Genomic DNA, 12630 nt, shown 5'->3' with positions numbered 1-12630 from the left:
GTTAAGCGACTGCCTTCGGCTCAGGTCGTGATCCTGGAGTCCCGGGATCGAGTCCCGCATCGGGCTCCCTGCTCGGCAGGGAGTCTGCTTCTCCCTCTGACCTTCCTCCCTCTCATGCTCTCTGTCTCTCATTCTCTCTCTCTCAAATAAATAAATAAAATTAAAAAAAAAAAAGTTGTTCATTTAAATACTTCTTGGGAGAAGATTACTCTTTTCCTGTAAGAAGAGCTTAGTACTAGACGGGACAGACGCAGGGAAAATGTTGCTGGAGGTCAAGGATAATACCTAACTACCCATCTGTTATGTAACTGTGTACTTAAGGGCGCTAATCTGTGACCTCCTGGAAAACATAAACTGCACCATATTTATCTGTGTGATCACAGACCTCTCGGTGGCACCTTCTTTAAGAAGAGCTCACGTAGTTCATGTTCACCTTGTCAATATCACAGTACAGGACTCTTCGGAGGGATTTTGCAGCATTTGGTCCACATTAATCAGGTCACAGTTAAAAAGTTTCTTTTAGACTTCTTTGGCGCTCCAAACTGAGTGCCAGCCTTATTTTCTTTTCAATTCATACATTTGCCTTCAAAGAAGTTCATTTGAGTGGTATGATAAACAAGTAATCAACTAATTGCTTTGCAAAATAAATAACTGTAAATGCTAGAATAAACCACTAGATGGCTTCTTGAAAAGGCCAACTATTCCTTTGGTTTGTTCAGCAACTTGTGTAAGTAACAGATAAGCCACTCCTGGTGACCTTATATCTCTATTTATATATAGTTATTATCCTTCCTTTAAAGTTGGAAAGGAAAAGAAATCGTTTCTTTGTTTCCTTGAATATGACTAATGCATCATTTTGGGGACATGTTAATATACAAGTGTAGTTTCATATTATAACTTTATATTAGAACTTTCTAGATTTACAAAATATATTTCTCACATTAAACAAAGTTTTCACATTATGACTTCAAGAGCATATAGCTTGAGCAAATATTTATGGAATATTTATTCCGTAAATATTTATGGAATAATTAATTGTTGAATTTGAATCCACTAGGCCCTGGGCTCAGGCCCTCATATGTTCTCTCATGTCGACAGGAACTCCAATGAGGTAGGAAATCTTACTTCCATTTTACAGATGTGAAAACTATGGTTAAGAGAGGTTAATTGCCAGAGTAATACAGTTAGTTGATCAGATTTCAAGGCCAATGGAACTGACAACCACTATATTATACTGCTAAATAGATGAAGACAGTATTTTCTGTCTTTAATTTGAAAAAAAATTACTTTTATCCTGCAGAATAAGCAAGATTATTTATACAGGAATAGCTTAGACCTAATTCTAAAAGCAAAAGGAGAAAAGGAATATTGTTTGTGTTTTTGTTCTCTAATCATTAACAGCTTTATTGAGATAAATTACATATCACAAAGTTCACCCATTTGAAGTGTTCCATTCAGTGGTTTTTAATATACTTACAATGTTTTGCAACATTCACCTAATCTATCTTCAGAATATTTTTATCAACCCTGAAAGAAACTTGTACCCATTAGAAGTCACCAACCCTAACTCCCCCAACTCCCCATTTCCTAGCCCTAGGCAACCAATAATCTACTTTTTGTCTCTATAGATTTCAAGACATTTCATATAAATAAGGTCATATAATTTGTGGTCCTTTGTCACTGACGTCTTTCACTTAGCATAATGGTTTCAAGTTTATTCATGTTGTAGAATGTTTTTCTACTTCATTCCTTTTTATTGCCAAGTCATATTTCATTTTCTGGATATATCACACTTTTATCCATTTATCAAATGATGTACCTTTGGGTTATTTCTACTTTTTGGTTATTATGAATAATGCTACTATAAACATATTATGAATAATGCTACTATAAAAACATACAAGTTTTTATGTGGACATATGTTTTCATTTCTTTGGGTATATACCTCGGAGCGGGATTTCAGGGTCATATGGTAGCTCTATATTTAACTTTTGAGGTATTGCCAAACTGCTTTCCAGAATGGCTGCACCATTTTCATATTCCCACAAGTGAGGCATGAGGGTTCCAGTTTCTCCATATTCTTGCCAACACTTGTTATTCCTGCTCTGTGTGATTATAGCCATCCTAGATTGTGAAGTGGTTGTTTTTTAACCTTTTTGTGTTTTTAATAAAGCAAACGTGGTTCCAAATAAAACAGAAATCCTTACTCTATGACTGTAATAAAATCTTAACTATAAAGTAAAATTTCTCCATTATTCTCTTTGTGAAAATATAGTAAAGAATTAGTTTGTGTTTCAAGAGTTATACTCTTTCCAATATCAATAACAAAGGCACTTACTGATACTGTTGATGATGATTCAGAGGACAATATCTGTCATACAGGTATGTTCTGTGGATTAGAAATGACAGACATAAGGCATCTAGTACTATGGTTGGTACTCAGGAAGTACTCAATACATGGATGCTTATTTCCACTCCAAATCAAGAAAATGGTTACATTGAATCACTTTGCACACTTGGCTAACAATTCTAGCGGCAACTCATGAGCTAGAGAGATGGAAATTATATTGTATGGTGACATCTCAATAAAAAACAGCAATAATGCAATTCCAGCCAAAGGAAACTAATAGGAACACAATGGAGTTAAAACTCATACAAAGCACAATAACCAATACAACATCTATATTTAAGTCAGACTTTGAAAAACTAAATCTAAAAGTCAAATAGGTAAGAAATTTCTATGTTCGGGGCGCCTGGGTGGCTCAGTTGGTTAAGCGACTGCCTTCGGCTCAGGTCATGATCCTGGAGTCCCGGGATCGAGTCCCGCATCGGGCTCCCTGCTTCGCAGGGAGTCTGCTTCTCCCTCTGACCCTCCCCCTCTCATGCTCTCTCTCTCTCTCATTCTCGCTCTCAAATAAATAAATAAAATCTTAAAAAAAAAAAGAAATTTCTATGTTCTTTGAAATCAGAGCTCGGCAGATAAGATAGAAATATACATGATCCTATTGTAGTGAAGTTGCAAAATGTTTTTGAATATTATTTATAAGGTGCTTATTACCATAGTTTCTGGATAGAAATAACTTCCCTGAAAGTCTGGTGTTTATACTAGCTCAACACATGTTACTAAGTCCATAACATGTAGTCACATCTTTCCTGTTTGGAGCTCTATGGAAATTCTTCATTTTGGCCTTTGTAAAATAAAATAGATGTCTGTGCCAAGATACCACTTTTCACTGAGATACAGACCTAAGTGGTCCTGTAATCAAGAAAACAGGACAATGGCTGATGTAGGAAATCTGCTCTTTCAAAGGGCTCTACTAACACCCAAAATGTATTATACACAATGGAGGGAAGAACAAAAAAAAAGTTGTTTTAATTTGGAAAATGAATCTGTAATACTGGCAATTAAAATTCATTCTCAACCTCTTATGCTCTGGGAAAGGCTTTTGCATAGTCTCTTTTTTTCTTTTTCTTTTGTTTAATCCTTACAGTAATAACCCTTAAGGGTAGGTATTATGCCATGTTCCAGATGAGACAACAAGCCTTGGAGAGATCAAGTGATTTATTCAGTTATAAAACTCTTTAGCAGCAGAGCTGGGATTCAGACTGTGATGGGTCTGACTCCAAAGCCCAGGCTTTTCCAGCTCACTGTATTCGTCCTTAGTGAAGCTTCCATGTCACTTTTAGGAAAATATTAAGCTTCTTTGGGCTTGAGCCTCCCTCCTATATGTGGGAAGATTCAACCCCGTTGACATCTCAGTATCTTTTTTTTTTTTTTAAAGATTTTATTTATTTATTTGAGAGCGAGAATGAGAGAGAGAGAGAGAGAGCATGGGGGGGGGGTCAGAGGGAGAAGCAGACTCCCTGCAGAGCAGGGAGCCCGATGCGGGACTCGATCCAGGGACTCCAGGATCATGACCTGAGCCGAAGGCAGTCGCTTAACCAACTGAGCCACCCAGGCGCCCGACATCTCAGTATCTTTACTTGAAATCACTCTTAGTAAATCTTTTCAAAATATATTTATTTCAATATCAATAAACCATGTGTACTGTTGGTTAGCATAGGGTGACTTGGTTCTATGATATTCCAGCACTGGTTTCCAAATTTATTGATCCTGAAAGCCTTTTGTTCAAATATAACTGCTATAAACAGTTTTATATTTTATATTATAACTGTTACATTACTTTGGCAGAGAACAGGGCCAGCAGTTTATTAATAACTCGACCACCAACCATAGCAATCAGTGCTTCTGGGCACTACACTGCATGTAACCGTCCCTGTTCTAACTTGTTTGTATATATTATCTCATTTAATCCTCCAGCCCACAGCTATTATTCCCAATTTAAGAACTGGTTGACAAGTTAGGAGTGGATTACTCTGTGGGTAACTGAGAAGCTTACTACATACAGGTGATTTTCATGGAACTGGCGATCAAGGGAGCCAAGCGAAGGCTTGTACCGTTGCTCAGAGACCTGAGGCTATTTCTCGTCCTTTCCCCACACCTTTAGAATGAGGCTCCTTTGCTGCTGCATGTTGGGTACACAGCCAGCAGTGTTTGCTACAATGAAGGAACGAAGTGATCTGAAAATCACTAGGTTCTATGAGTCTCATAACCCGTAACTCCAGAGGCACCTGAGTGGCTCAGTCAGTTAAGCGACTACCTTCAGCTCAGGTCATGATCCTGGAGTCCCAGGATCGAGTCCCGCATCAGGCTCCCTGCTCAATGGGGAGTCTGCTTCTCCCTCTGACCCTGCCCCCAGTCTCGTGCTGTCTCTCTCTCAAATAAATGAAATCTTAAAAAAAAAAAACCCATAACTCCTGATTCAGTCACTAAGGTAATTTCCTCAGCAGGATCCTCTGCCTCCTCCATCTGGGAATTCCCTTCAACTCATCCCAAGAGAGGTGCTATAGTTTCTTCTCCCTTTTCTTGCTCTCATTTTGACTTTTATCCTGGGTTGCAGTTCACGTCCATGATTCCAGGGGAAGTGGCTGTGCTCAGAAGCATTTGCGGTAAGTACACTTTCATGATCTTTAGAAACCACAACTCTTTCAGGATGTTTCACACACCATTTCTCATTTAATTCAAGCTTCAGAGATGTTCTCTGTTGAATAGACAATAGCAGCAAACACGAGCCAGGTACTGCTACAAGAGCTTTACATATTTTAATTTATTGAATCCACCAACAGCCCTATTATCTCCATTTACAGATGAAGAACTGAAGTGCGGAGTGATCAAGGGGCTTGCTAGAGATCACACATAATAGGCAGGGCAGGATTAAAATCCAGATGCTCTGTTACCTACTATGTCGCCTCTACTAAATTTAAAAATAAAGATTTTATAGGTTATGATAACATGTTGGAATAGAAGTTATTTTAAATATAGCTGAAAAAGAACTCATTGTTACCATTTATCACTGCCTAAATACTTATTTAAATATGCACTGATTGTTTTACCTTTGTATTTGAATCAATATAAGCACAATTGACGTACTTGGCACGAAGAGCCGCGTTGATTTGATATCCTTTTGGCAAATGAGCTTCTTACTGGGACTGTAACACTGTTTTTCTGAAACTATTCACTGGCAAGTTAGTGTTTCTTATGTATCAGATACTGTGCTGTGGTAATTACAGATGCCACAAATTCTCCGCTATGTCCACTATTGAGAGTGGAGTCTATCACTTTCTGTTGGGCTGGCCTCAGTGACTTGTGTGACTACATATAGGAGGTGACATCCTGAACCTTCTGGGACTAGGTCATAAGAAGACTTGCAGCTTCGGCAGGTGCTTGGAACACTCATTCTTGGATCCCAATTTCCATATTGTAAGGAAACACAAGCAGCCCTTGGAGAGGCCCACATGGAGAGGCTCCAAGCCTCCTGGCTGGTGGCCCTGGCTGAGCTCCCAGCCAACAGCCAGCAGACTTGTCAATCATCGGTGAGCTCTTTTGGGAGTATGTCTGTCCTGCAGCCCCCGTGGATGCCAAGAGCAGGATGAACCAATTCCACTGAGCGCTGCCCAAGTTACTGATTTGTGAGCAAACTGAATAACTTGTGGTTGCTTTAAGCATAAAGTTTGTTACACAGCAATAGATGACCAAAACATGTGCAAAGGCCTTTACAAATGTTATCTTAATTTATTCCTCACAATCTTATGAGGTAGCTATTATTGTCCTTATTTTAAAACAAGGAAGCTGAGGCTCAGTGAGTTTGTCAGTAATCCAGGTCTGTTAGCGCCAATTTGAAGGTGGGTATTTTTCTTTACTGATATTACTTCATTTTATGATTCATCTCATTCACAAGATGACTGTTGAGTCAGACAAGACTAAGTAAGGTCAATTCTTCGTTTTGTGCTTATTATTGTGTCCTTGGGTAGATGAAAGTAATATGTAGTTTATATTACAGAGGACTGTGAAGATCCAAAGATACATACAAAAGACTTGGCAAACGGTAGGCACTCAACAATGGGTAAATAAGTGCTTTGAGGATTCTTTCCTATGATGAAAAAGCAGCTGGTGGTAGAGGACTTAGAAATGGCCTTCAAAAACAAAACAGAGGATCATAGGGGAAGAGAGGAAAAAATAAAACAAGACGAAATCAGAGACAGAGACAAACTGTAAGAGACTTAATCATAGGAAACAAACAGGGTTGCTGGAGGGGAGTGGTGGGGGATGGGGTAACTGGGCGATGGACATTAAGGAGGGCACATGATGTAATGAACACTGGATATTATATAAGACTGATGAATCACTGACCTCTACCTCTGAAACTAGTAATACACTATATGTTAATTAATTGAATTTAAATTTAAAAATGTTAAAAAAAATGGCCTTTGTTAGTGTGAACATGGGATACACTCATTTAGGTCAGGTATGTGTCAAAATATGTCAAAAGAATGACCTGTAAAAAAAAAATCCTTAACATCACATAATAGTTAAACCATGTATGCATAGATGGTTTATAAGATATAAATACGTATTTCATTGAAGTTGAAAACATTCTTGATTAGTCAGCTATGTCTGTTACTTCCCTTTTATTTTTATTATTTATTTTATTTATTTTAGTTACTTCCTTTTCAAAGATTCCTTCCAGTTCTAAAATTCTGTGAATTTTACTTTGCCTCATTCTACCTTGAATGTTGAGGACCTTAGAAAAAAGTGTAATCAACCAACATCCAACCCATGCCAATATTCACAAGCAATTTGTAATTTGTATGCTATTTATTTTTTTCACATAAGGAAGCTATTTCTGAACAAGGGTGCAGTTATTCTGAGAACCAGCCTTTCTCTCTACTGCCTGCTTCTATTAATTTTTAAACAGGGTGAGTAAAACAGGTCCTATGAAGTTGCTGTCATCTTCTCTCTTGAAGTTCAGGAGCAAGGGTGTGAAGGAACGAGCAAGCAGCCAGAAAGGAGCAGCAGTAAGGTAAACTCTTGTAAACAGCACTCAACGAATACCTAGCATATTGAATGTACAGTACTCTTTTTAACCTGCCTTGCCCATTTACTTCCGGCTTAACAGTGGATGATGGTGTAAGCAGCAGTAGAGACTAAAACCTCAACAGCTTGTAGAAAGACCCCCCTTCATCCTATGCTTATGTTCTCAGTCCTGGCTGATTAACGTAAGGGCTGGGGCCCATAGAACCCTAACACAGTCTCTTTGGTTTCTAGTCTCTTCCAAATTAATCCTGGAACTGTGATAGATTGAGACAAGACAAAGTACTGTGGAGAAGATCTAAACAACATGATAAATCTGAGTAATATCTACTAAGATCTGTATCCTTTAAACAGAGAATACATTTTTTAAAAGTGTTCCTGGAAAATTTTAAAAATTGAGAAAGAACAATAAACTCCTCAAATCTCTGCAAATAATACACATAACATTTTCTGATCTTGATGCCATAAAAATGAAAATACAAGAATCAGAAAACAAAACTATTACACCAAAAATCCCATTATCTGAGAAAAAAAGAGCAAAGAAAAAAGGAAAAAACTTTCTTCTGTAATACAACTTTTGGATTAAAGAGGAAATGAATACTGAAACTTCGAAACACATAGAATATAAAAGTAATGGCAACACCAATACATCTAAGTGCTTCAGCTTAAGCAGTGCTCAGAATTAAGTCTACACCTTAAATCTCATATTAATAATTAGGAAATAAAAATGAATGAATGAAGTTCTAACTCAAGGAGTTAGGGAAAAAAACAGCAAATGAACTAAGAAAAGCAAAAAGTGGGAAATTTACTAAAGTGAAAGTCAGTTAATTGGAAAACAGAAAAAGCAAAGAATAGAGACATTCAAAACATAAGACTCTGGGAGAAACAAAAAATGTTTTTGTTTTGTTTTTCTAAAGATTTTATTTATTTGACAGAGAGGGAGACAGCGAAAGAGGAAACACAAGCAGGGGGAGTGGGAGAGGGAGAAGCAGGCTTCCCGCCGACCAGGGAGCCTGATGCAGGGCTCGATCCCAGGACCCTGGGATCATGACCCAAGCGGAAGGAAGACGCTTAATGCCTGAGCCACCCAGGCGCCCCAAACAAAAAATGTTTTAAAAGGTCAACTTTTAGCTATCTTAATTAAGAAAATAAAGGAGCAAACATAATAAACAAGGGAGAGCCACATGCACAAATGAGAAAGAGATAACTCTGCTCAACTCTAGGCAACTAAATTTGAAAACCTGGGTGAAATGGATGACTTATGATCTCAGTTAAGATACAAAAACTACACAGACCAATTACCACAGAAGATACCAACAAAATTGTCAAAGAGCTATTTGCCAAACATCCATCAGGCCCAGATAATTTCACTGAAATTTTAAGGAACATTCATTCCAATGCAATTTAAACTGTTCCAGAGCAGAGGAAGTCTGTAAATTCTCCAGCATAAAATTAATAACCAGACCTCCTAAAGACAGCACACAAACTATAGACTAATCTCATTGATGAATACAGTTGCAAATACCCGAAATAAAATATAATTCTAGCAATATATTAAAATAATACACCCGGCCAAGTAGTTTATTTCAGTAATGCAAGAATGGTTCAAAATTACAAAATATATTAATAAAATTCATATTAAAAGATGAAAGGAGAAAAAAATCATATGATCATCTCCATAGTGATAAGGCATGTGATAAAATTCAACATGCATTCTTGGCTTTTTATAACATAGGGATCAATGGATACTCCTTAACATGGTTAACTATATATTTAACATGTTCTAGAAGTACTAGACAATGCAATTAAAATGTAAAGAGGTATGCAAACTGGAAGATATAATTGTGTAACTGGAAAACACAAAATAAGTAATATTACTAACTATAAGAAAATGGCAGGCTGGTAGGTGGGTAGAAAATTAATAAACAGAAAGGACTTCCTTAATATTGGTATCAAAACCAATGAGGGTTTTTGGATGGGTGTCAGGGATAGGGGAGAGACTTACTTTGTACTGTTTGAACCAGGAAGATGTGTGTGTTAATTAAAAAAAGATATTAAGACATGCCAAAAACAAAACCAAGAAACCTATATAATATAGTATATTATTAGTAGGACCTAAATAAGATTAATTAGGCAATGCAAATTCTGCCAGGAAAATATTCTATAAGGGTCTGAAATGCATCTGAAAATCATATAAAAAGAGAACTGATTCAGTTATTGCATCTTCTAAGAAACATTAATTAAGAAGCAGTGTTCTTAAAGGCAAATTTATTCAGTTCCTTAGGAATTTTGACCCTCGAGTGCTGGTGTAACCTACTACTTTACTATAAAGTGGTTAAGGAAGACTATCCACCCTTCATTTTTTTCTTCTAGACACATGGCATATCTTATGGCCTGAATCTGTGTATGCACAAAAATGCAACAAAAATAAACAGCAACTCTGATTTAAAAAGTACCTCAAGGCAATACAAAAAAAAGTGATTTTAATTTTTGATACATATTAAAACATTTCAGTCAGTTCTTCCTGACAGCATAACACGACAAATACACAAGACCTCAAACATGCTTTAAAATGACATTCAGCAAAGTACTGAAAATTTAATAAATAGCAATAATCACACACAAATACGTTTTTTCATACTCAATCATTAAGCTACTAAAACAGACAGCTAAAGAATAAATAAACAAGAATTGACAATAAAAAAATATGCGGGGTTTGCAATTCATTCTACTTAAAAAGGGGGGGTGGATCTGAATGATTTCTTAATTTGCTTTTTGACATGTAGCACGATCCCCCCCATGAATAAAATATATTGAAAATCACTCTTACAATAATGCAGTCTTTAAATACAACAAATAAATATGAAACCAGCAAAGCAATTTCAAGTTGTAATAAAAATGCCCCCCCAAAGCTATGGAAATATATAGTCATTGTGATAGCAAATGACAGTATTTAAAGTGATAGTGCTTGTGCACTAAACTCATCTGTGACCTTGATATGATTTTAGTGCAAATCCCTAGGGTCCAATACAAGCATAACCCTGTACCAGGGAAGGACATTACCAGTTGGAACTTATCTTGTACAATTTTTGTACATATTTTATAAAGTTCAAGATTTAATGCATAGTAGAGTATCTTCATCTGTTTAATTCTGTCCCTAAATAGAGATGAAAAAAGAAATGACTTGGGATTTTACCATTTGGTTTGTACCATATTAGAGTATTAAAGTCAACATTAGAAAATCTATAAAAGTTTTGTTTTTGCCATTAATTTATCTAACTATCTAAATTTCACATCACTGAATGTTAAACGTTAAGAGAAAAATTTTTAGACAAGGTTTTTCCCTTTGACAAGCTCATATTATGATGAAATCCAATAATATTTAGACAAATGTTATACAAATAAAAACACAGGTGAATATAAGGGGCCTTTTTTTGTACATTAACAGCCTTAACATCTGGTATATTAAGTTGCAAGATGTATTGGCAAACAGCATAAAGGGTTCAATGAAATGAAGGTACTGTTTTGTACAAACAAATGTTTTAACACAGGAGAGAGAAACTGACAGTCAAATGAGTTTCAGCAGCCATACGTCTACTGTGAACTACAGTACCAGGATAAAAACAATTAGAAACAAATGGAAGAACATTATTGAACAATATGAATACATAATGCAATTTTAGCTGCTAAAATAGTAAACTCTGAAGTTCACAGAGTTACAAGTTGTTTAATTTAACCATGCAGGCTAACATATGATAATAAGAAATCACCCTGCATCTTTTTTGTTTTTAAATTAAAACTAGTTTAATTGTAAAGTTACAAAACAACGAATGGATATTGCTCCAACTTGTACACAATCCCCCTTGCTGCGATCCGTACCTAACAAAGTAACAAAGCCTCATCATCACTCGTCTCCTGTTTCAGTGTTACTTCCAAGCAAGTGTCCGGTATCTGGGCAGTGTGGACAATCCCACAGCGCTCACAGGGGCCGTCTCGATTACTTGGCCTTACTCCAGGGTTTGTTGCGCTGTATGGCTGTCTAAACCCTTGTCCTTGATCTGAGGCAAGATCGAGAAGAGGTCTGGAGCAGTCATTCACATCAAAGTCTGAAGCTCCATCAGAAACTGGAATCAGCATTTCGACATCATCATCTTCTTCTCTTCCATGTGCCCCATTATCAAGCTGTCTCAAAGGACTCTGGTTCTGATTTATAGAGCTGGATCGCCCTAATGTAAAACGTACCCAGCGCAGCCCCTGAGTCATACGACTGAGTGCACTTGTGAGCTGGTGACGGGCTGGACTCACACCCGGGGGCTCCACACTTGTTGCATCCCTTCCATTCTCTGTGTGACCACCTCGGGTACTCTGAGTTGAGGAACTTCCACTTGCTCCCACTGTTGCTTCGACGGCTGTTGTGGGAGGGACTTTTTGGGGCAAAGGAGCTGCAACCCCACCAGATGCTCCTGCCATATCTCTTCTCTCATTTTCTGTGTCTGTGTTGTCGGACTCCACGGAAAACAGACTTCTGTGAGTATGATTTCTTTCAGGTTCTCTGCTGGTACTCTGACTAGGGACGACCTCATCTCCATCTGCTGAGACCAAAGCCAATGACCCTGAATGACGTGATCTTGCAAAATTAAAAATACGATTCCAAATGTTGCTGGATCTGCCTGCCATCGGAAGCCTGATTGAAGTAAATCCAAGCTGAGATCGTACCGCTAGCCTCAGGTTTTCCAAAACAGAAGCCTACAAAAAAAAAAAAAAAAAAAAGATCTTAAGATAGCTAACAATGAAGTGTGAAAATAGAAAGCACCCTTTGAATAAGAATGTGCTGTGGTTAAAGATGCTATTATTGATTGTTAGGGTCTATGAAGGATGAATTAAATTCTCTCATCTATATAGGTTCACCCTACTACAGAATCTAATCTATAACTTATACCATTGTTCACTTGCTTTAGATTTTCTTGACACTTCACTATTTATATATGTGACTTTAAAGTGATGTTTAATATCAGTTACAACTATTTTATTTTAAAACTGCACATTGTAATCCAATTCTTCTTTTTTTTTTTTTAAAGATTTTATTTATTTATTTGACAGAGAGAGACAGCGAGAGAGGGAACACAAGCAGGGGGAGTGGGAGAGGGAGAAGCAGGCGGAACAGGGAGCCCGATGCGGGGCTCGATCCCAGGATCCTG

At 37.2% G+C, this 12630-nt stretch overlaps 1 protein-coding gene across 2 annotated transcripts in view; it reads right to left on the bottom strand.

Annotated features, from left to right (window-relative positions):
* Window positions 1-9898: 9898 nt before the first annotated feature.
* LRP12 (LDL receptor related protein 12) overlaps window positions 9899-12630 on the bottom strand; it is a 73699-nt gene continuing 70967 nt past the window's right edge. For both annotated transcript variants that reach the window (XM_045896077.3, XM_045896078.3), the window contains one exon: window positions 9899-12178. In XM_045896077.3, coding sequence (XP_045752033.1) covers window positions 11312-12178 — 867 coding nt within the window. In that variant the 3' untranslated portion in view covers window positions 9899-11311. The remainder of the gene's footprint in view (window positions 12179-12630) is intronic.

Source organism: Mirounga angustirostris, unplaced genomic scaffold, assembly GCF_029215605.1.
Source record: "Mirounga angustirostris isolate CCGP_5_RB_7025 unplaced genomic scaffold, mMirAng1.0.hap1 SCAF_4, whole genome shotgun sequence".
NCBI lineage: Eukaryota > Metazoa > Chordata > Mammalia > Carnivora > Phocidae > Mirounga > Mirounga angustirostris.
This window is presented reverse-complemented; position numbering and strand designations above follow the sequence as displayed.